Raw genomic sequence first — 22,520 nt, forward strand, 5'->3', positions numbered from 1 at the left:
TTAACGCAATATAGTAAGCTCTACAGCAAAGGTATGAGCAAAGTGCTTTTGGCAGATAGCTGAGAAAGCATATCTGGGGAAAAGAAGAGAGTCAGGAAAGATTTCACAGAAGAGACACTGTATTTGCTCTGGATCTTATAGGATAAATAGGGGTAATTCAGGCAGAAGCAAAAGCATAACCAAAGTCAGAAGATGTGAAAGTCTATAGCATATGCCCAGCCAGTGTGGCTCAGTGGATTGAGTGCCATCCCATGGACTGAGAGGTCCTAGTTTGATTCCCAGTCAGGGTACATGTCAGGGTTGGAGGCTCAATCCTCAGTAGGGGGCATGCAGGAGGCAGCCAATCTATGTTTCTCTCTTACATAAATGTTTCTATCTCTCTCTTCCTTCCTCTCTCTCTAAAAAAATCAATAAAAACATGTTTTTGAAAAAGAAAGTGTATAGCATATTTCAGTGAACAGTGAATAGTAGTCCAGTATGACTGAATCATAGGAGTATGTAGCCAAGATCATGAATACTCATATACAAGAAGCTGAATTTTGTCCTATAGGTATTAGGGAACTAGCAAAGAATTTTAAACAATTTAAGTCGCTTATCAGATTTACATTTTGCAGGATCACTGGATAAAATAAGAAAAAGAAACCAATAGATCAGTTAGGAGGCAATGTAGTCCAGACCAAAAATTGATGGAATCCTGACCCAGTACAATGGTAATGAGAATGGAAAGAATACAAAAGGAGAGATTCTACAGGCTTTTCTATGTTTGAATAAACATAGCATAACAAGTAGAAACCAAAAGTTCTAGCTTGGGTGTTAGGTGCTTTGACAGAAGGAGATCCAGGCTTTACAAGGAAGATAATACATTTGGTTTAGAAATGTTTAGTCTGGACTATCAGGTGAAAATGTCCATCAGCAAGACTTGTTTACTTTCTCCCTAAAACATATCTTGAATCCAACCTCTTCCTTTTGCCTCCATTTCTTCTAGCCTAGACCATGCCACAACCATCTCTCCCCTGGACTATTACAAAAGTCATTTGACCAATCTTGTTTCCACTCTGGCCCACCTTAGTTCTCCATAAACAGCTTGAATAATGCTTTAACTTTTTAATTCAGATCTTATCATATTCCACCTCAAAATCTTCCAATAGTTTCTTATCACATGTAGAACAAATCTAAACTTTTTACCATGACATACAGTGCCCTACCAGATCTGGCCTCTGATTAATCTTCTAAATTCATGTCCTACCAAACTCTCTTTCGTTCATTTGGCTTGGACCATTTTGGCCTCCCCCCCCCCCACCCCATTCTTCATGTTCCCATCTTAGTGAATTGTTTCAGTGATTCAGTGAGAATTTATTGCCATAAACACACTGTATAGTTTCCATGGTGATAACTCTGGGAGTTCCAGCCCTCTTGAATTATTCAAGCAGGTCTAAAGAGGTCTCAAAAAATATGCAATGTAGCTGGCCAAAGTCCAGAGAAAAACAACTATATAAACAATTATAAAACCTGAGGCAGGGGCCAGGAAACTCCATAAAAAGACACTTGAAAACATGACACATGTTTATAATTTCTACCATGTTATCTCACCTGTAGTCAAATATTATTTTATAGTTTTCTTTAGGATTTCACTCCTTAGTACCTAACTCCCAACTAAATTGTAAGTTGTGGAGTCATTGAGACCATGCTTCCTTTATGTTCTCCAGAATATCTCATATAGAGCTACAAACATTTAGTGCATGTTCTAAGGACCACCTAAATAGAGATGAAATTTAATGGAATTAAATTCAAAAGGGTAAAGATGAGGGAAACTTGACTTGATAGAGAGATCTAATAGTTTGTGCTTGGCCTCAACCTGAGTTGATGGAGGGACTCTATTCACTTGATTCTATTCGTCACATCTCTAGTAGAGTGCTTTAAAATTATGAAAGGATGAATAAAAGACTAAATATGTTAATGCAAACTTAGGCAGCATTGATAGAAACTAATGTTCCAGTGCCAAAAGTAGTTTTCATTTTTATTCTGTCTTATTCATATATCTGGAATGTCATGTTTATTTCTTGAAATTCCAATTTAAGAGACATTGTTGCCCTGGCCGGTTTGGTTCAGCAGTTAGAGCATTGGCCTGCAGTCCAGAGAGACCCAGGTTCGGTTCTTGCTAAGGGCACGTACCTCGGTTGCAGTTTGTCCCCAGCCCTGATTGGGTCATGCAGGAGGCAGCCACTCAATGTGTCCCTTTTACGTCAATGTTTCTCTCTCTCTCTTCCTTTCTCTCTCTCTCCCACTCTATCTGAACAAAAAATGGAAAAATGTCCTTGGGTGAGGATTAAAACCAAAAGAAAGACATTGTTAACTACAATGTGCCTGTGAAAGAAAGACCAAAATTGTGAGGGTTCTGGAAATAGTATTAGATATAGGTAGAGCTAGCATGATGAAAAGATTAGGAGGACACATTATAACAGGCTTGCAATATTGGAAAGATCATCATGTAGAAGAAAGAACAGAATTGTTTTACATAGCTCTAGTGGATAGTACTAAAGTGTGGGAGTTACAGAGAACCAAATTTCAGTTCAGAATAAGACAGTGCTATCATACAATAATTAATACCCTGTGCTGGAGTGGGCTGACTAAAATTGTTGTACACTCCCTCCCAAAGGCCTTTTATTCAGGCAGGTAAAGGTTAATCACATAGCAGGATATTGTCAGGAAGATTTCTGCATTGAGACAAAGACTTTTTTGAACTAAGAAAGTGTTTTTCAAACTAGATTGCAACCTATTAGTGGATCTGTGAAATCAATTTAGTGGCCTCTGATCAGCATTTTAAGTGAATTAGAATATGTTAGAAAATAGCAGAATGCATCACACAAAGCAAAGATGAGTGTGGTTTGAGAAATCTATTTTGGAACCAAGTTTATATATGTATGAATATATCTACTGGGTTGCAGTATAATATGCTTTTCTTACTGTGATTATAATAAAAAAATGTTTGAAAACCAGTGCACTGGGGCCTCATCCAGTTTTAATATTTAGAAGCTCTAAGAAGTTTTATCTCTGTTGCAGAGGTCCAAAATTGCTGTCTATGAGAAAATGTGGTCTTACATGAAATCAGCAGAGCCATCTGTTTTTACCAAAACAACAGCAGACGGAGTGGCCCGAGTACGGAAGTCCAAGGGAAAGTTTGCCTTTCTGCTGGAGTCAACCATGAATGAGTACATTGAGCAGAGAAAACCATGTGATACGATGAAAGTTGGTGGAAATCTGGATTCCAAAGGCTATGGTGTGGCAACCCCTAAAGGCTCAGCATTAAGGTGGGTGGAATAATATAACAATATCCATGTTGTTATAGTATTCCACCCACCCTGATGCATTTTGTTGTCATTTTCTTTCTTGTGGATTTTGAGGTAACTTTTAAAAGTTTAAAATCTACAATATTCCATGGAGTTAACTAAGACGGTAAATTATGGTTTCATCTATTTAATGCATCCATTTATTTCAATGTTCTCTCTCTGTGTTGTCCTCTCTGACTGTTTGTTGCTGTTTTAATTTTACAGTTCAATGGCTTTTTCAATTTAAATGGTAAAAGCCAAGTTATGGTGCCATATGTGACGAATGTTAATTGCATGAGTGTGGTGTTCTTGTTACTTTTTTTCTCAAAGACAATTTCCCCATCCCGCACACTTCAGTTTTGAGCAAATGTTATCCTCCATGCCACCTTCCAATATTTAACCCTGTATTTGCTGTACAGACATTTTTATAGCTCCACGTTCTGTGAAATTTAGCCAATTTGTCCTCTTGTGCTCCTTTTTATACGTTAACGATTTCCTAAGCATTTGTGCATTTTCTTACAAGTTATGTTTTATCGTTTCAAGAAATGCTGTTAACCTGGCAGTATTAAAACTGAATGAGCAAGGCCTCTTGGACAAATTGAAAAACAAATGGTGGTACGACAAAGGAGAGTGCGGCAGCGGGGGCGGTGACTCCAAGGTCAGCCTCAATGTCACCACAACCGGGTACCCTTAGTGAAGAGTAATCGGCAAGACTGTTATCTTATTATTGAGGAGAAAGCACAAGACTCACATATAAAGTGGAATGACCAGGTTATTCCCCTGCCTGGCTGCTTTGGGAACCGGAAAGACTTCAGGGCACTGCCCTCATTTTTGATCTAACTTGGGTCCCTTCTTAAACTCCCAGACAGAGGCTCCCTCCCTATCCACACCTCTTCCTTCCCCTCACACACCAGGCTAGTTGCTTTATGAAGGCTATGATGTGGGTTTCACTACTCTAAGCTTTCTAGAGCCCAATAATTTTCTTAAGACTGTCCCTGCCTGCCTTAGCTGAGTGATGAGAGAAATCAAATCCATTTATTAAAAAGTGGGATTACAGCCTTTTTTTCCCCCTAAGGCATGTTTCTCACAGAAATTGGTTGGTGGATTAGACTTGGCTTCTTCAATGATGTGTTTGAGTGATAAGATGTTGTTCTCTATATGTGATGGCTATTTAAGCTGGCCCCACTTAACTTGAAAGCCAAAGAACAAGGTCAGTTTCAAGTTAAATGGGGTCTTTCTTCAATAGGCCACCTCATATATAGACTTTGCAAAGACATTTTGTATATTTAAACAAGTGCGTCGCCTAACTGTGATACTCTGTGTATATGAATTCCTGTTTTGGCTTCCTTAGCCATGTTCTTGGTTCAGGTAGGTCAGATTGTTATCCAGGCAGCCATTGTGAGAAAACCCATCTTACTCAGCATCTTTTTGACTCCTTAATGCTCTTCGGGGCTAGTTAGAATGAATAGCCTACCTCCAAGCAATAAGAAATGGAAGCAAGCTCAGAAGTCATGTTACCAAATGATGGAAGGACACAATGGGTAAGTACAGGAGAGGACCTGAGGCAGAATTCTCCATGGCCCAAAGGATATGAGAATTATATCGAAACATGTAAGATCAGCTCTTGTACAACCAAGAATCCATGGACATCTTAAGGTGAAGAACAGTGTTTCCCAACCACAGACCAACAGACAGGCAAGACAAAAACTTTTCTCCTTCAGAGACAATGGTTACAATTCTGCTCCTCTCTTTCCCTCTCCATTCCTCAGGATTCTGGCACAAAAATTAGTTTACCCGTCTGGAGTATAATGTGGGTTAAGAAACACTAATATAGAGCACCTTCAAAGAAATACATTTAATAACTTTCTTTAGCACATAATCGTACCAAGCATTGGTGAGGTCTTCTATTATAAAACCTTGATTAACCAGAACTCACCTAATCAGTACCCCAATTAACTGAATTGAGCCCTCCCCCACCCCCCTACCCCCACTCAGTATACCATGTCACCACTGGAGAAAGCAGTGGTGATGAGAAAGCAGCAAATAGTACTGAAAGAGAAGACTACAAGGAATTTATTTTTTTAATCATTTGCCAAGAAATGACCTGTGGTTAGGTCACATTCAGCTCTGTGTACTATATCTTCTCTCCATCTGGATTGACCCTCAAACATTAAAGTCTTCTTCCTTGAGGAAAGAAAGTGGATACAAGCATTTTAAGAAAAAATGTTGTTATCCAAGAATGAAACAAAGTGAGTATTGAAAATTCTATTTATCCCTTATGGATTCCAATTAATCAAAGTTTTACTGTGTGTCAAAAAGCAGTAACTTTCTCACCCATGTGAACTGACATTAAAAGTTTAGCAAGCTTTTGGCCCATTTGAGTTTTGGAATGGCTAGCCTGATGCCTAGAGTATTTAATACCTTCTTCCTGGTCTTTTTCTCATGTTAATAGCAGGCCATGGAGAAACTAAGTATATCATTGAAGTGAGTTGTGGAATGAAAATTGAACTGGATTGGATACACTACTCTGAAGAATTCATCATTTATACTCAGCATTGTTAAAACAGAGCTATGGACTGTTTCAAGATGACTCTAAAAGATTCACATGATGCCAAGTGCCCAGAAGTTTTCAAATGACCAAATGCTTGATGTTACATAAAAAAATCTACACACATTTGGCTGAATTTTCACTTTTCACCCAGATGTTTTGGTATCATGAAGACCCATAAAACTTTAGATCAGCTATATACTAATTATAACCATCAATCAATATTTTTTTCTTATCTGATACTGCTGAGAAATTATCAAGTAACTTAATCGCCAACTCACAATTTTCAGATTATATGATTTTTGATATGCAAATAGAAAAATATTTCAGTAGATCTTAAATGTTTTCAACTTCTTTGACGATAGCGCTATCTTTCAGGTATCCTTCAAATCACTTTTTTCAGTCATTTCTACAGCCAACCTTTTGAAATAAGTCAACCATTTTTTCAACTATGGTCATTGCTGCCTAACCAATGATTGCTTGTTCTATTTCTGGACTACCACGCAGCTTGCCTTTATCTTCTTCCTTCTTTCTATCTGCTGTTTTCTGAGAGTGAGCAAGAGAAGGGGCAAGAGATGAACTTGATTCTGTTTTACCACTATTTAGTGGAGATGCCAAAAACAAATCAATGAAGAAGAAAGTAGAAACGGCAGTGAAACCTTATTAATTTGAAGCTCTCTAATTTATAATCTGTGATAAACTGGACAGAGACTAGTCTACAATATAACTTTATTTTATCAGGGATGCATCCAAGATAGATTTGTTAAGCAAATGAAGGGTTTGGACTAGATTGTCAGTTGAATTTTTTCTTAAGAGAACAAACCTTTTTTAAATGTTGGAAGCATTTATTAGATATAAATATATTCATTACAAATATATGTGCTAAAGTAGTGCTCACAAAGACCTCCTCAAAGGCAATGTTTTATAGTGAGTCTGAATTACAAAATATGCTTAAAGCAATAAAACTGTCATTCTTCAAAAAGATTTTGTAATCCAGGACTTTCTTTCAGAAAACCCCTCCCCTCTGTTAGTCCAAATCAGTGAGGTTTGACTGTACTAGTAAAATGGCTTAGAATTATACTTTTTTATTGTATTCCATCCCCAGTTAACATGACAATTGACTGTTGAATATACCATCATCTCATAAAGAAAGTGAGACCCAAAGATGGTGGTGACTTTGAGGTCATATGGCTAATGCTGTCACAAATCTCTGAAGACTTTCAGGGTCACCTCTTGTGATAATATTGCAGATAGCAATTTATCACATCTAACTATCCAATGAGCAATGTCAATCTGATTGCATTTGATATATTTCCATGAAAATCAGGTTCATTCTCAACTACTTTGGTTACGATGCAAATGGCATATTTAAGCCATTCTAGACCTCAGTACTGATTACTAAAAATGACAGTAATCACAAAGCCTGACATTTATGAGTGCTTTTACTTTTTCAAAATCACTTCCATGCCTATTATCTATGAAACTAGGAAAGGGAGAAAAACCTATAGTCCTGATTTCTTTGTCTCCCACAACCTTTAAGTAATGATAAGTGGGCAATTATGTTAAATTATTGACTTTTCCCCCCTGGCATGAGACATTACACATTCTAAGCCTATTCTCAAGAAGCTACAATTCTATGGAAGGAGCCAGCAATTTTTCAGTCTGTTTTAAATATGCACATGTTGCCAGCGGGTGTGGCTCAGTGGTTGAGCGTTGACCCATGCACCAAGAGGTCACCAGTTCAATTCCTGGTCAGGGCACATGGCCCAGGTTGTGGGCCAAATTCCCAGTGTGGGGAGTGCAGGAGGTGACAAGCAATGTTCTCTTTCATTGATGTTTCTATCTCTCTCTCCCTCTCCCTTCCTTTCTATCTAAAATCAATAAAGAAAAAAATTAAAAATAAATAAATAAATATGCACATGCTTAAACTAATGAAATAGATATTTATTTTATTTTATTTTATTTTATTTTATGAATACAATGAATTAATTCAAGGTCAATCATTGAATTAGCTCCTGAACCAGACCTACAGGCTAGAACTACAATACTTGGTTTTGCCAATTTCCTGAACCTAGGCTAACAGGGCCCAAACAAATCAGAATTGATCTTTCCTTGATGGAATATAAATGCACAGGAAGGATCATGGAAATTACAGCTGTGGTTTAGGGATTTTTAACCTGCAAATCACTCTTTTGTGTTAGAGCTTTATTACAATGTGTGTGCAGATCTGGTAACTAAGAACCAGTGGGTTGTTTCAGCGATAAACCCAGTTCACTAGGGGTTTGTGACACAGCCAATAAAAGTCTGTTGCTATAAATCACAGCAGAATGGGGATTTAGCTGCTGAATTACCTCATAAGTACATCAGCTTTCATCTATAGCTGCCTGTCACCTCAAACATGCAAATTCTTCTGAAAGAAGCACCATCATGCTTCTTCATTCTTTTAATCTTGGGTAAAGTACACCAGATTAGCTTTCCCATATAGCCCTACCTTACTAGAAGGTGTGTGGTCAGTGAAACAAGCTATTTGTGACTAGGGTGACAAGGCATTATAAACCTTACCCCACCTCACCCTAGAATTGCCCTGGCTTTAGTTCTATCCAGGGATTTAAATAGACTTCCAATGTCCATAGTTTCTAGGTGGAAAATAATCACATTTTATGTTATTTCGGGAACATTGACTGCAATGAGAGTTGTACCATAAGTGCCTTAACTTGTAAGGTATATAGGGAAGTAAGAGATGAGAATGGAATGTGCAGTTAAACATCCATTAATTAAATAAATTGTTCAACGATCATTATGATTTATAGAATACTGATAGAGAAATGAAGTTTTGTTATCTTCAAATATATAATGACTAGATTACACTAGCCAATGTAATGCTAAGAAAGAACTTAGGGAATTTGTTTGAATAAATTCAAAATATGACTTGTAATTTAAATTAGTTGTGTTTCCTTCCCCATAGGTGCTTTTAAAGTACCTAAAAACAGTTTGTTCTCTTAAGAAATTCAAATACAATTATCCTCCTTATCACTAACAATCTCTTTTTTTAATCCCATACATTTGCTTAGCAAGTCTTCTATTCAAACATAGTAAAAAATTATACTTTAGGACAGCCCACTTTCAAATACCCTCGGCTTTCTTTTATTCAGTGGTAAATAGATGAACAAGGTGATACTAGGTTTCCCATATGCATAAATGAGATCCTTAGTTTTATGTGTATTTATTCTTCTTCCATGTATGTCTACAATTCTCCTCTCCTATGCCACCATCTCTTAACCAATTCTCTTCCACATCCAGAAGTCTTTGACATTCTTAGGCCTTGAATAATGGATGTGAATCTGCATCTGCCTTTTACCTGCAACAAGATGGACCTTTTATTGGCAGGAGCCATCCCCAAAGGTAGACATTTTGGATACCCAGGGTTAAGATGGATCCCAATGACTCTTAATTTACACTGTTATGTGTGTAGGCAAGAATCATTACAGATCGATGGCATTTCCTGGGTCTTGGAAGAAGTTCCTGTGAATCACCGAGACTGGTTTGGGATAGAAGAGTAGGGTGAGTATATTATGCTCTTCGTTGATTTGCATGTCTCTGTCCTGGTGCTGCCTCCTGGAAGTATGAAGAACCTGACAATTTTATTTTTTTGTAGTGAATAAATTTGCTCCTTGAACTTATTCAGGTCTTTCTCCCAAGAGCAAACCCTCACTTTTTCTCAAGTGGCTACTTCAAGCAAGGGACCTCTTTGCCTTAAGAAATGAACCAGTCCAGTGACTACCAAAACCATTGATTTTGCAAGATGGTGTTAAAGAATAAATTCTACCACCAGAAAAAAAAATGTAATCCATAAAGAAAACTTTTTTTTTAAATTAACCCATTCTAGTGATGTTTTAATTTTTAAATTGGTAACATGGTTTCTCTGATTAAGACATGATTATTTGCCTTTGGTGTTATCCTGATAACTTGAATGTGTTTCTTATTGACAAATAATGACCAAGTGTCCAACACCAGAGCTCCAGAAAGAGCAGCAGGAGTAAAAAGTCTGAAGGTAAGAGTGATGTTATACAATTGCCAAGAGGAAAGGCATCGTTGCAGTGGCATAGTGAAATCGTGTATGTCTAGGCCCTTTCTGCCCCTCTAAGATCAAATCAATTGGTTTCCTTTCATTTGGAGAGGAGGTTTGGAACCACACTCTCTGAAAGGTAGGAAAGCCCATGGAAAAGAAACATGAAAGGTTCGATATAAATAAATGCATTCAATTAGGGTGGAAACTGAAGTTGGTGGAGCAGGGTGGGGCCAGATTTCTTTTACCGAGAACAATTGAAATCCATTCTCTTTTGACTTTCTAGAGAGCGGTATAGCATTTGGCCCTTGGCACATGAGGCAAATCCCTATTGGTCAGAAGAGGCAAAAGTGTAGTCCAAGTCTACTTTCGCCTTAAAGCTTAATTTCATCTGGCCTTGAAGCAGATGTTTCTCAAAATATAGACATAGACAATAGCATGCATTACATTTAAAAAATAGAAAGATATCAAATGAGAAGGAGAGACTGACACTGCTGTTGTGTCCTGTCCAGCAACACTGCTGGAAATACAGATAGTGAATGCTAGAATGCTAGCTAGAAGATGGTGGTATGCGTCCTGGCATGGCAACCAGCTTTCAGATCTGATGTATAGGCTCCATTTGTTTCATTCTACTGGAGTGTAAGCTGAACTGATTATTGTTCTATGGGTCATGGTTAAGAGAAGGCTATTGGGGAAAAAAGAGAATGCTGGCACCTATCAGATTAAACTCTCAATGAATTTTTTGCCTATAGTCAGGGGAATAAACTAGATGTCTTCAAAAAATACTTGTCATGTCAATTTCTAGTAAAGACTAGTTTTTGTCTGTCTTCTAAGTCTATGCCTCTCTTTCTAGGTGCCATTGGGATATCTAAAGAAAACACATTTATACATAATAAAACCCAACCAAATTTGATAGTTTGAATTTTTAATGAATTTTAAAACCAAATTTTCAAGTGAATCATATCAATTATGTATTTGGGAAAGTATTTGCAGTCACATTTTAACTAAAACAGGCTTCTCTAAGATCTTAGCATCTTCCCTGAGTTCCTTCTCTCTGTCAGGGACAAATTGAATAAGAAGTCTTCTCAGATAAATTGGGTTATGTGAGATAATCCACAACCAATAATGGTTTTGGATTTCTGTTCTAAAAGGAGAGGTTGAACAAAGGCCCAGTTTGGCAGAATTCCATCAGTGAAATTCACAACTTATAGAATCAAAGGGTCTATCATTTTGAATTTGAGAGGTTATCATTTGGAAATGCACTGGCTTTATCCACATTATCTACGAGTGACTTTGAGGCTGCTTCTCTAGCACGGATATTCATCAAAAGTTTAAGTCACTAGCGTTCTTTGTTGTTGTTGTTGTTGTTAATCCTCACCTGAGGATATTTTTCCCATTGATTTTTAGACAGAGTGGTGGAAGGGAAGGAGGAGGAGGAGGAGGAGGAGGAGAGAGAGAGAGAGAGAGAGAGAGAGAAATATCAATGTGAGAGAGACACATCGACTGACTGCCTCCTGTATGACCCCGACAAGGGCCAGGGATCAAACCTGCGACCCAGGTATGTACCTTTGACTTGGAATCAAACCAGAGACCCCTCAGTCTGAAGGCCAATGCTCTAACCATTGAGCAAAACTGGCCAGGTCAATCACTAACATTCTTAAGCCCTTAGTAAAATGATTCACAGCTTTCAACTCTTAATGTGATATGCATTCATTATTGAATTTTCTCTTTCTACTTATATTAAATTATTATCTCATTAGCAAGAAGTTAAACAGGTTTGAGCTACATTTGTGAACTACATTGATATAAATACTCTCACAGAGGGAGCTTCTAGCAGCTAAACACTGCATGCTCTGCCAATCATTGTAGCTTCCCCTGTGAAATGAAGGTCACCTGGGTGGCCAGAGTCCAATAATGCCAGCAGTCATCTGAGCATGCTCCCTGGTTGTGGAGGCTTAAAGCTCAGGCTTTCGCCAAGGGTAGAGATATTGAAGTAACTTAAATGCTCATTCTCTTAGAGTCTTACATCCAGAAACCCCTGTGAAATGAAATGGTTAGAGAGTTTTTAAAATGGCTCCAGACACTAGTATAGTCTAGGGCCATTCTGAACTGCCACAGCCTCCAACAGATACTATATGGAGAGATAAATTCTTTTACTACACATATCCCAAGGTAACTCACAAAAAAAAAAGAATATAAAGGACCTTAGAGTAAATTTTTTCATCCAACAAAGACTCTTCTCTTGCTTGGTCATCATTTGGCTTCAACTTAACAAATAAGGTCCTCCTGGGCAGAGATGTGTATAACTGCCTATCTGTACAGCAGGTACTCAAATGATGTCGTTTCATTCAACACTATTTCATTATAATAATGGGATTCCATATGAACTTAATTCTTGTTTATTTCAAATAGCCTTTGGTAATGTTGATTTTGTTATCATCATTTTACTTAAAGTCACAGAACCTATCAATGATATTTTAAGTGAGGACTTACTGTACATGCCTGTGATTTCCTGAGTGATTCTAGTTTTCCAGAAAAGGCTAGAAAAAAAAGTGAGTTATTGCTAAAGATGACTTGTCACCATTGAAACCTGAAATATCTTCAGTAAAAAAAGCCAGAGAAAGAGAGGGTGGCTATCCTCCTTCCACTGAGTCAAAGATAATTCTAATAAATTTTTCCCAAAAATTCACTAGGTACTAAGAAGTAATTGTTAGTGATTTCAAATGAGGTTTGGATGAGAAATGGGGTAAGGGGAGGGCTTCCAGCTTAGGTCGTGATAAATTTCCATTTTCATTACCCAGATATTGTGTTGTTAGAGCAGGTTTCTAATTATGCAAATACATCATCCTATCCTTGCGCATATATTTCTTTTACTTCTCCCTGACCGTCTTGTCTTTCTCCATAACCTACATATTTATACACATATCTATCCCTCCTAAGGGCTTTACTGAAGATCTTCTGGCATCATTAATTAAACATACATTTATTGTTTAGATGTCCCTGCACAGAAAGGAGAAGCGAAGCCATTTAGAGCAGAATATATCTCATTGTCTCTTAGGAGGATGAATCATACTACACACTGAGTTCCTATATTTTGTAGACCTAGAGCCATATCCATAGTACATTCTTATCTCAGCCATTTCAGGATCACCATTTAGAGAAATCAACTTGGTTGTTAATTCACCAGGCCATTTTTCCTTCTTTTCCACTATGGGAAAACAGCACCATCACATCACTCTCGCCACATTTCTTTGTTCATAAGAAAGAATCTAACATGGCTCCAACTACCTACTTTAAGTATATTATAAAATTAAAATTTTAAATAAATTGGACAGTTATTTTGAAATACATATATCAAAATTTTTACTTTTTAAATAAACAGTTTCTACTTTCACAGAAAAAAAAAAATGGCCTACTTATCATATGTAATGTTGGCCATCACTAAGATAACATTGAACTTAGAAATGGCTGGTTTGTACCACCTAGGAGGAAGCTGGGAACCTAGACAACTACCACCTTGGGTTGGATGCCTTGGATTAATGAGTACAGTCCTTTGTAGCTAAGTCATTGCCAGGTGTGAATGGGAGAGATAAGCATAAATTTGTATGAGCCAGTTATGTTTTCTTTAAAAATAGAACTTGTTTTCAAGGCATTATGAATTACATTACTACCCCTATTTTAAAAATAGACATTATTTCTTGACTGTTCCCCACACTCAGGAATCATCATCCTGCCACAGGTCAACACTACCTTCCCATAATTTTAAACATCTAATTTACATTTTCTTTTACCCTCTCCATCTGATAAACAATCCATATACATTTTTATTACTTAGGTTCAGTAAACCATTTTATTCTTAGAAGAACTTTATATTCTTTCTCCCATGAACATTTTTTTAAACAAAATGGAACAGAGATTTGGAGTTTGTAAACAGTTCTTTATTTCCCATTTTTCAAGAAGCTGTATATTTTAGCAAGGAATGTTGCCCCAACTTCAAGGTGTGTAATTCTAATGGGGGAATTTCAGGTAAAGATGACAAACATATTTCTGGATGGGGAGACATTTCCAGACTCCCTGAAATTATATCACAAAGCTCTACTGTTCTCTCCCTAAGACTGCCACCCATGCCCTTGTCGTAGGAGGGATCTCCTCAGCAAAAAGTTCATAGCAAGTCCTTCAGAGGAAAGAATGCTTAACTAATTTCCATAATAGGAATCTGACCTACTTTGTTTAATTCTTTCTGTTCTCTTTTGAGGTGAGTGCAATAAATATTTCTGACTTATACTTTTCTTACGTACCAGATAAGAGCCCATAGTAATTGCTCTGAAACATTACCCTGGAGACATATGGCTATACCACAGTGACAGGCCCCAGCTGCAAGATATGCCCTTGATAGGTTGATAGTTATTTGGAGTATGGTGGTCTCTAAAGAAAAAAATTTATTATGAACATAAGGAAGACTGCTACCATTATGTGTGTTCCATTGGAGAATGCACAGTACGGAGCTGGAAGTATATTAATTTGCCTTCTAGCTTGCCCCATAATTGCTGTGAAGGCTTGAGCATATTTCTTAACCTATCTGTATTCAATTCCTTTACCTATAAAGTAGAGACCATAAATTTATCTTCTTAGAGTTATCATTAAGTTTGGCCAATAATAACAGTTATTATTATAATTATGTGAAGTATTAGGCTGAAAGACAAAATTCTAAAAGAGTTATCTATTCAACAAATACTTATGGAGAGAATTATTATTTTAGGTAGGGATAAAAATACATATATAAGTTATGGTTCCTACTTTTGAAAAGTACACAGTGTTGTGGGAGTTATGAGACATAGACATAAATAACAATGCAAAGTAGAATATGAAGGAGGGGAGAAAAAATACTGGAACAGGTAAAAATGGCTTAGTGAAGAAAATGACATTTAAAATGACAGAATGCCCACCTAATTCCACTTCTTTTAAAATACTAAATTGTGTGTTGGGCGAAGGATGTCAATAGATTTGGTTGATTTGAATTGGGCTAGGCAGTACATCCAGTAAGGTACAGTAAGAGAAAAAATTATGGCAGTTTTTCTCTGCCATCTTGGGAATGTATTCCACCCCACAGCAATGTATTATTCTAGAAGATTTGGCCTTTAAAGTACTTTCTTTTCTTGGCAGCTATCCTAACCTTGTTATGTGGTATTATCTGTGATTTTTTATTACAGCTTTATGCTCCTTGGCTGTGCTGCTGCTTGAAATATTTGTTTTTCTCCATTTTTATTTTGAAGTTCCAAAATGCACATTGGTTCCCTGCCAGATTTCATAAGCCCTGTGATTTTTTTCCAGTCAAAGACTAAACTTCTAGAGTGTATTATTTGTCAGATTTCTCTAAAATCCTGGAGCATGAAATGAGATCTGGATGTGCTAAAGCAGGATTTCTCAACCTTAGACATTTAGAGCTCTGTTGTGAGGGGCTGTCCTATACATGGTAGAGTGTTTAGCAGCATTCCTGGACTCTACCCTCTAGATGCCCATAGCATCCCCCACCCAGTTGTGAAAATAGAAAATGACTCTAGACATTGTCAGATAACTCCTGGAAGACAAAATGATCCCCAATTGAGAACCATTGCTCTAAGGTAACCTCTACTATAACTCTGGAGGACATGGGAGGGAGGGCAGTTACCAGCTATTATGTGGAAGGCACTGGATGGCCTAAAGCAGAGACAGGCCACTTATCTGAAGTAGGATGCTAATTTACTGACATACTAAGCTGAGGTTTTGGCAAGAGTGGATGGTAGCAGCCCAGAATAGGCCCAGCACAGGAAAAACCTTCCTTCTTGCAAAACCAGTGTTTCTCAAATTTTTTGTGTCCCAGGATCCCATTACACACTTAAAAATTATAAGGAAGCAAAAATAAATAAATAAATAAATAAAACAAAGGGGATAAAAAAATTATAGGCAAGTCCCCAAAATTTTGTTTATGTTTATTATATCTATTAATATTTAGCATATCAAAAATTTAAATTTAAGCATTTTAAAAGAATGTATTTGTTGATTCAGTTTTGAAATAATAAACTTAATATGTAACATAATTAATGTACTTTCATAAAAAATAACTATATTTTTCCAAAACAAAAATAAATTATCAAGGAGTGGCATTGTCTCATGTTCTTGCAACTCTCTTTAATGGCTGGCTTAATATAAGAGAGTATAATTCTCATTTCTGCTGCTCTAGTCAATCTTTTGTGGTAATACGTGTCATGTAGCCTCCATCATTAGAGAATAAGAGTAGAAGGGCAAAGGGTGTCTTATTATTATTGTAAAAATAGTTTTGACCTCACTGACCCTTTGATGAAAAGGTTTTAGGGATCCTCCAGGGGTTCTTGTGCCATACTTTAAGAACCACTGCTCTAAACTAACATGTCACACTTTTGTCAACCTAGTTCATTTAAGGGTTGACAAACTTCTTTAAAATCCAGGATCGCTAAGGAGAAATCTCTTTGGGGGCCTTTAATTAAACTGCTCTGTTCCTGAAATCTAGTAAGAGCAACATATTGAAGAAATTGAATGAGATAATTTGAAGAACATAGTGTCTTGAGGGAAGACAGAGGTTGGTAAGGCCTTAGAGAGCCGTCTGAGTATGTTGGTCCCACTGCAATAAGAAAAGAGGTAACAGAAAGGAGAAAGGAAATGTTTTGTACTTTTTCCTGTGGTCCGGATGGAATTGGTCACCTATATGCCATCGGAAAGCATCTCCCCTGAAATCTGAGCTAACTGCTAGAATCCTGAGCCTAGGGGCCATTGCCTAGCTTAAGGCATAGAGTAAATGGGGGAGAGATGGTGGTGATAAAAAAAAAAAAATAGGAGAAAGGAAAGAGAGAAGGGAGCCAGAAAGTGGGGATTAGAAGTAAAGGCAGTTCTAACCCTTATGTCAGGGCCATAGATGATCTGTCTGTACTTTAAATGTCTAAGACTTAACTTTCACTGCTGATAATACTTTAAAGAGGCTCAAAGTTTTGAGTATATTTTGTTTCCTTGCATTCTAAGCATCTCTTGTTGGCATTTGAAAAGCCTAAGGCTGTTTAAACTATAAAAGGACCTCAATTTCCTAGTGAGAAATGCAGATATTCTGGCTTCCAAGCCCTGCACTAACTGAGAAAGTGTCACCTCCCTAACACTAAAAATTTATAGTTTGTCAAATCTCAAGTACTCTGAAATTACATATGATTTTTGAATGATACATTTTTCAGACTATCTCAGGCTGAGATGCTCCCTCTGCTCTCAACAGCAAGGTGGGGAAGAAAGTAAATAGGCTTTGGGGACTTGGTCTGATAGAGGCCAGATCTCTGTGACTGTAGGAAGTCCAACTTATACAAAAGAAGCTAAAAAAATTATGGCATGTTCATAATTACATAAATGTTTTTGCTTTCCTCCTTGTAAATTAGTGGCATTCAAACTAATATGCACTGGTATTAGCAATATAGTTCACATGAATCTGAACACCCAGTAGTTTCTTGCCTTTTAATAAAATTATGCCACTCTCTCTATATAATTCATCAATTATCCAAAGTTATTAGGGATAACTTTGTTTAAAATTCATTAGCTCTAGAAAGACACCAGGTAAAGGTCATTATTCCCATTTTATAGCTGAAAAAAAAAGTTAAGAGATAAAATCTTTATCCTAGGACCAGCAGGGTTTCCTGCACTTTGCCCAATGGCTCCAACTACAGTCCTTATGCTTTAAAGGTGTGGAGGACTAGGAAACAGTGGCCTGGCCTCCTGGAGATAAATTAGTCTCTCATCTTATCTTCCCGGAACAGTTTACCTAAACTCTTTCTCTACAGTGCTACCTACAGTGGCAGTCAATTTGCCATTTTAGGTCATGCCATATAATTTTGTTTTAAACAATCTGCTTTACCCTCTGGTGATCTGAGTTGGCCACAAACATAGGACCGTCTCAGAGAGACAGCCAGTCAGTAACTCAAAAACCACCCATAGGCCAGTTCTCCCATTGTTGAAAGTATTCCTCTTGTTGAAAATGCAGAGGTCTACATAATACTTTGAATACTAAAACCAGGATATGTATAAAAATTCAGTTTGCAGAGTGAAGACGTATATGTACAGTTCTTTCTATGATCATTTTCAGCTGGGCAATGTATTTGTGTAATAAAGGACAATCAATCAGAAGTCATGTTAATCACGAAGAATCTATTTTCTTTTCTGTTCCGATTCATCCTTTTGTCTCGTTTCATATTTGGAAATGCTTCCCATTCTGGCTCGGTCTCCTTCCCCACTCCTCCATAAAACTTGCTTTCTGTCTGGAAGTACAAGACACCCTGTTAGATCAAACATAACACATCTTTCTCACAAAGCTACTGCAAGCTGCCACAGACAATTGTCACTTGAGGGGAGACCCTCCTCACCACATACAGCCTATCTGAGGAGTGCCTTTTATTCTATCCTCATTATTTAACAGTGTGTGCCGATTACTCAAAGCGATATGAGCAGGCCCTGGTAAATATAGTGTTGCTGTAGTGTTAAATTTTTATAAGGTAATACTCAGGTTGCCTGCAGTGTCTAAAAGTACTCTGTGGCCAGGGCCCCCTGCTTTATCGCTTTCTATAGTTTTAAAGTAGTTTGAAGCTTGAATAACATAAAATAACATAATATAATGTTATTTATGTTATTTCCCACGTGAAGAACGCCTGTAAACCTTGCAGTATTGAAACTCAGTGAACAAGGCATCTTAGACAAGCTGAAAAACAAATGGTGGTACGATAAGGGGGAATGTGGAGCCAAGGACTCCGGGAGTAAGGTCAGTTGCTGAAGGTCTTTTTGTACTGATTAGCAATCACATTTTGAACCACTGCTTATTTTCTACCCTAAATCAGCTTTCCTTCCCAACACACACTCCCTAACACAGTGGGACCCCTTTATAACACCAGCACTAAAGGAATAAGGCAAACATCAGCCTTAGAGATCTGTCATGTGACATCAATCATTAACTCTAGAGAGCTATTTTTATGATTGGGGGACTCAATCTGACCTATTGCATTTCCAAAGCTATAAAATAAGGAGCGGTGTTATAAGGGGGTTTTGCTGTATTTCACATTTCCAAAGTTCAAAGAGAAAATATAACAATAACCAAAAAAAAAAAAAAAGATGCAGTTGTTGTGACAGTACTTTTTCTTAACTTCTTACAGTGTCAGAGACTTTGTAGTTATAAATACCTTTGGTTATTAATGTATTATGTCAATTCCATCTGAAAACAGTCAAAGAAATAAATAACTAAGACTGGTCTCTGTAAGCATAATGATTAGCCTCCTCCTAGCTGCTGTCATATTGAGTTCAGCATCTATTTGGATATAGAATCTTATTAAGTCTGTCACACTTCTCTCTTCCAAAGGTGTCATTTGAATCTTTGTACATAATACTTTCTAAATTTAATCACATGCTCCTTAAGGGTATACATTGTCAGTATAACATCACATTGAAAAGCATGAAACACTCTTCCTTGCCTCCTTCCTACCCCTCTTTGTTCCCCTAAGAAAGTTATTTTTAGTTTCTATTTTTGCCTTTCCTTTTTTTGAACTAATATTGTGGTATCAATTAATTCATTCCATGAAATGCCACTCATTTTCCCTATACAGTGAACCATTTTGCTACTGTTTTTCTACATCCCACAACAGGGAATTCTGTGAAACTTAAATACATGGAAATTAAAACTGTTCTCATTGCTACAACTTACATGGGTTATGTCAAGGGATACCTTTCCCCCATCAAATACCACATACATATAAAACTCTCATAGCAGAGGGAGGGTTACCAGAAATTGGTCGATTTCCTAATTGTGGAACATGCTCACAGATAGCCTCACCAGCTTCCTTAAAGAAATGATCCAGCCCTGGTCAGTTTGGCTTAGCAGTTGGAGCATCAGCCTGCGGACCAGAGAGTCCTGGGTTCAGTTCTCACTAGGGGCATGTACTAAAAAAAAAAAGAAATGATCCAGTATTCCATAAGTGACAAATTTTTACCACTTGTCTAGCTGTCATTCATCTTAGAAGAATGACTATTGCGAGGCTGTTGTACACGTGAAGTATACACTTACCCCCTTCCCAACCCTGTGATCTAATTCCAATTGGCCTTTTTATTAAGGTAAAAAAAATACAGGACAGGCTCCTATGGAAACAGAATCAAGACAAGGCCATATCGTCCTTACATTTAATTCTTTAAATGATACCAAGACTAGCTGAACCACAAAGCACTGAGTGTTTGCAATGACCATCATCTGCTCACTGTGTGATCATTTGAATAAGATTCCCAATTCACTGAACTGACTTAATAATTTGGATATTCCATTCAATTGCATTCAGCAGCAAAATGGTTACATCCCTCTAAAGAGACTCCAAAATGCTTTTTTTTTTTTTCCCAAAGAAAGGCTCCTGCCCCTTGGTGTGTCCTACCTCAAGGTAGGGCTCAAGGCACCAACTTTTTTCTTTCCATGGTTCAACAGTTCAATTTTTCTTTTTCATACAGGCAGATAGCTTAGTCAGATTTGCACAATTTGACCTGAAAGTCACTGACCGGCTTCCTCAATTTTTCTCCTATTTTGACTAGAAAGCAGATAAGTATAGTATTTTTTTAATTATTGCTACATTCCCTAGAGTAAATGCTACAAATGAGTTGGATTTTTAAAAAACCATCAGCCTCCTAGAAAAAATTTCTAATTTATATGGAGCCAATTCAGGACCTAATGAGTCCTTAAACTCTCAGGAAGATGGATCAGAGCCAATTCTTTGTGCTATGCTCTCGTTCTAGCAGTACAAAGACTTGTTGCCCTGAGGATGAACACGTAACAACCAGTCCCCAAAGGGAGCAATTTCTCAACCACTGGGAGAAAGGGGTGAATTCATCCTTTTTAAATAAACCCTTGTGAAGTAACTCCCTAGATAAGAATATCAAAAATGTCTAATATTATCACCCGGCATCTTAAAGATTAGTAGTTGACAAGTTTGTCACAGGGAGAACAAGGGAGAAAGGGGTGTTGTTGGACAAAGAGGGGAAAGAGTGCTTCAAGTTCCCAAATGAAAAGAGTGCTACATTTATAAAAATTATGTCACAGCTCAACTCTGGCAAATGGTGTTTATTGAGATTGAAAGAGTAATAAATTGTGCTTGTGTTTACAGTTTTGCTCCCATGACCAATTGCTGTTTTATTTAGTTGTTGACACTGTTTTGAAGTACTATCGGATTTAAGGAATCAAAATAAAAGAATACATAGGTGAGGATCACAACTGTCAACAGAAGCACAATCTATCATCTTGCTGGCCATTGTGAAACATCAGTTGCCAGAGTTGAGTCATAACACTTACATCAATGTTTAGTTATTTTACAACTTAGAACTATTTTATACTGTTGTAATATATTATAATGTCCCACTGCCTTTGCTTTCCCCCAAGAACTAATTGTGTTGTTCATTTCTCTTAGGACAAGACCAGCGCTCTGAGTCTGAGCAATGTGGCAGGCGTTTTCTATATACTTGTTGGAGGTCTGGGGCTGGCCATGATGGTGGCTTTGATAGAATTCTGTTACAAATCACGGGCAGAGTCCAAACGCATGAAACTTACAAAGAACACCCAAAACTTTAAGCCTGCTCCTGCCACCAACACTCAAAATTATGCTACATACAGAGAAGGCTACAACGTGTATGGAACAGAGAGTGTTAAGATCTAGGGGTACGATTAAGGTCTAGTAAACTAATCGCCTTGCATTGCTGTATGTTAATCTCTTTCTGTTTCCTTTCTGTTTCTTGGTTTTGTTTATTGTTTCAAGCATGGTCTATTCTTTGCAGCCATTTGATTCTTTGAAAACAATGGTTATGTTTTCTTGTCAAGCAGTAGTGCTTTCTTATTAGAATAGTTGTAATAATTGTGGTCTATGACCCAAAAAGAAAAAAATTCTCTCGAGAAGCACAGTTCAGTTGAAATATTTGCAAGCCACATATGTGAACCACATGTAATTTTAAATGCTCTGGTAGCCACATTTTAAAAAGAAATGCAAGTGAAATTAATTTAATGATATATTTTATTTAACCCAAGATATCCTTCAACATGTTATAATTATAAAAATAACTGAGATATTTTACATTCTTTTCTTCATACCAAGTCTTAAAATCTGTGGTATATTTTATACCCATGGCACATCTCAACTTGTACTAGCCACATATCAGTATTGAATAGTCACATGTGCCTCATGACTATCATTTTGAACAGTGCAGCCCTAGAGAAAGTAGCTGCTCTAGAACTGATATTAAAATAAATAATGGAAATAGGACACTGCCACTTTGAGAAGTGCAATTCTTCCATAGGGAAGTAGTGGGTCTCTTAAATATAAGCCTGAGGCAGTTTTTTATATCTTTGAGTTCTTTTGTTGTCCCATTTTGGGAACTAATATTCAGGTAAGTATCTCCCAAAGAACACTTTAGGATCCTTGCTTCTGGCTGACCCAAATTCATACTTAGATGAAACTGACTGATGCCACCTTGACTTTGGCAGCTACAGCCATCCTCTACCACCACCATCACCAATAACTCAAAT

The 22,520-nt window shown here is 37.2% G+C and overlaps 1 protein-coding gene across 2 annotated transcripts in view; it reads left to right on the forward strand.

Moving 5' to 3' along the window:
- The window catches only part of GRIA3 (glutamate ionotropic receptor AMPA type subunit 3), a 536,255-nt gene that overhangs the window by 506,125 nt on the left and 7,610 nt on the right, over positions 1–22,520 (forward strand). Inside the window, exons 15-17 of one of the 2 annotated variants that reach the window (XM_036271251.1) lie at positions 3,061–3,308; positions 3,870–3,984; positions 21,412–21,659. In XM_036271251.1, the coding sequence (XP_036127144.1) occupies positions 3,061–3,308; positions 3,870–3,984; positions 21,412–21,657 (609 nt within the window). In that variant the 3' untranslated portion in view covers positions 21,658–21,659. Of the gene's footprint in view, positions 1–3,060; positions 3,309–3,869; positions 3,985–18,625; positions 18,741–21,411; positions 21,660–22,520 lie in introns of both variants that reach the window. The other variant, XM_036271250.1, reaches the window with a different exon arrangement.

This window comes from Molossus molossus, unplaced genomic scaffold (assembly GCF_014108415.1).
Source record: "Molossus molossus isolate mMolMol1 unplaced genomic scaffold, mMolMol1.p scaffold_m16_p_2, whole genome shotgun sequence".
In the NCBI taxonomy this organism is placed as follows: Eukaryota; Metazoa; Chordata; class Mammalia; order Chiroptera; family Molossidae; genus Molossus; species Molossus molossus.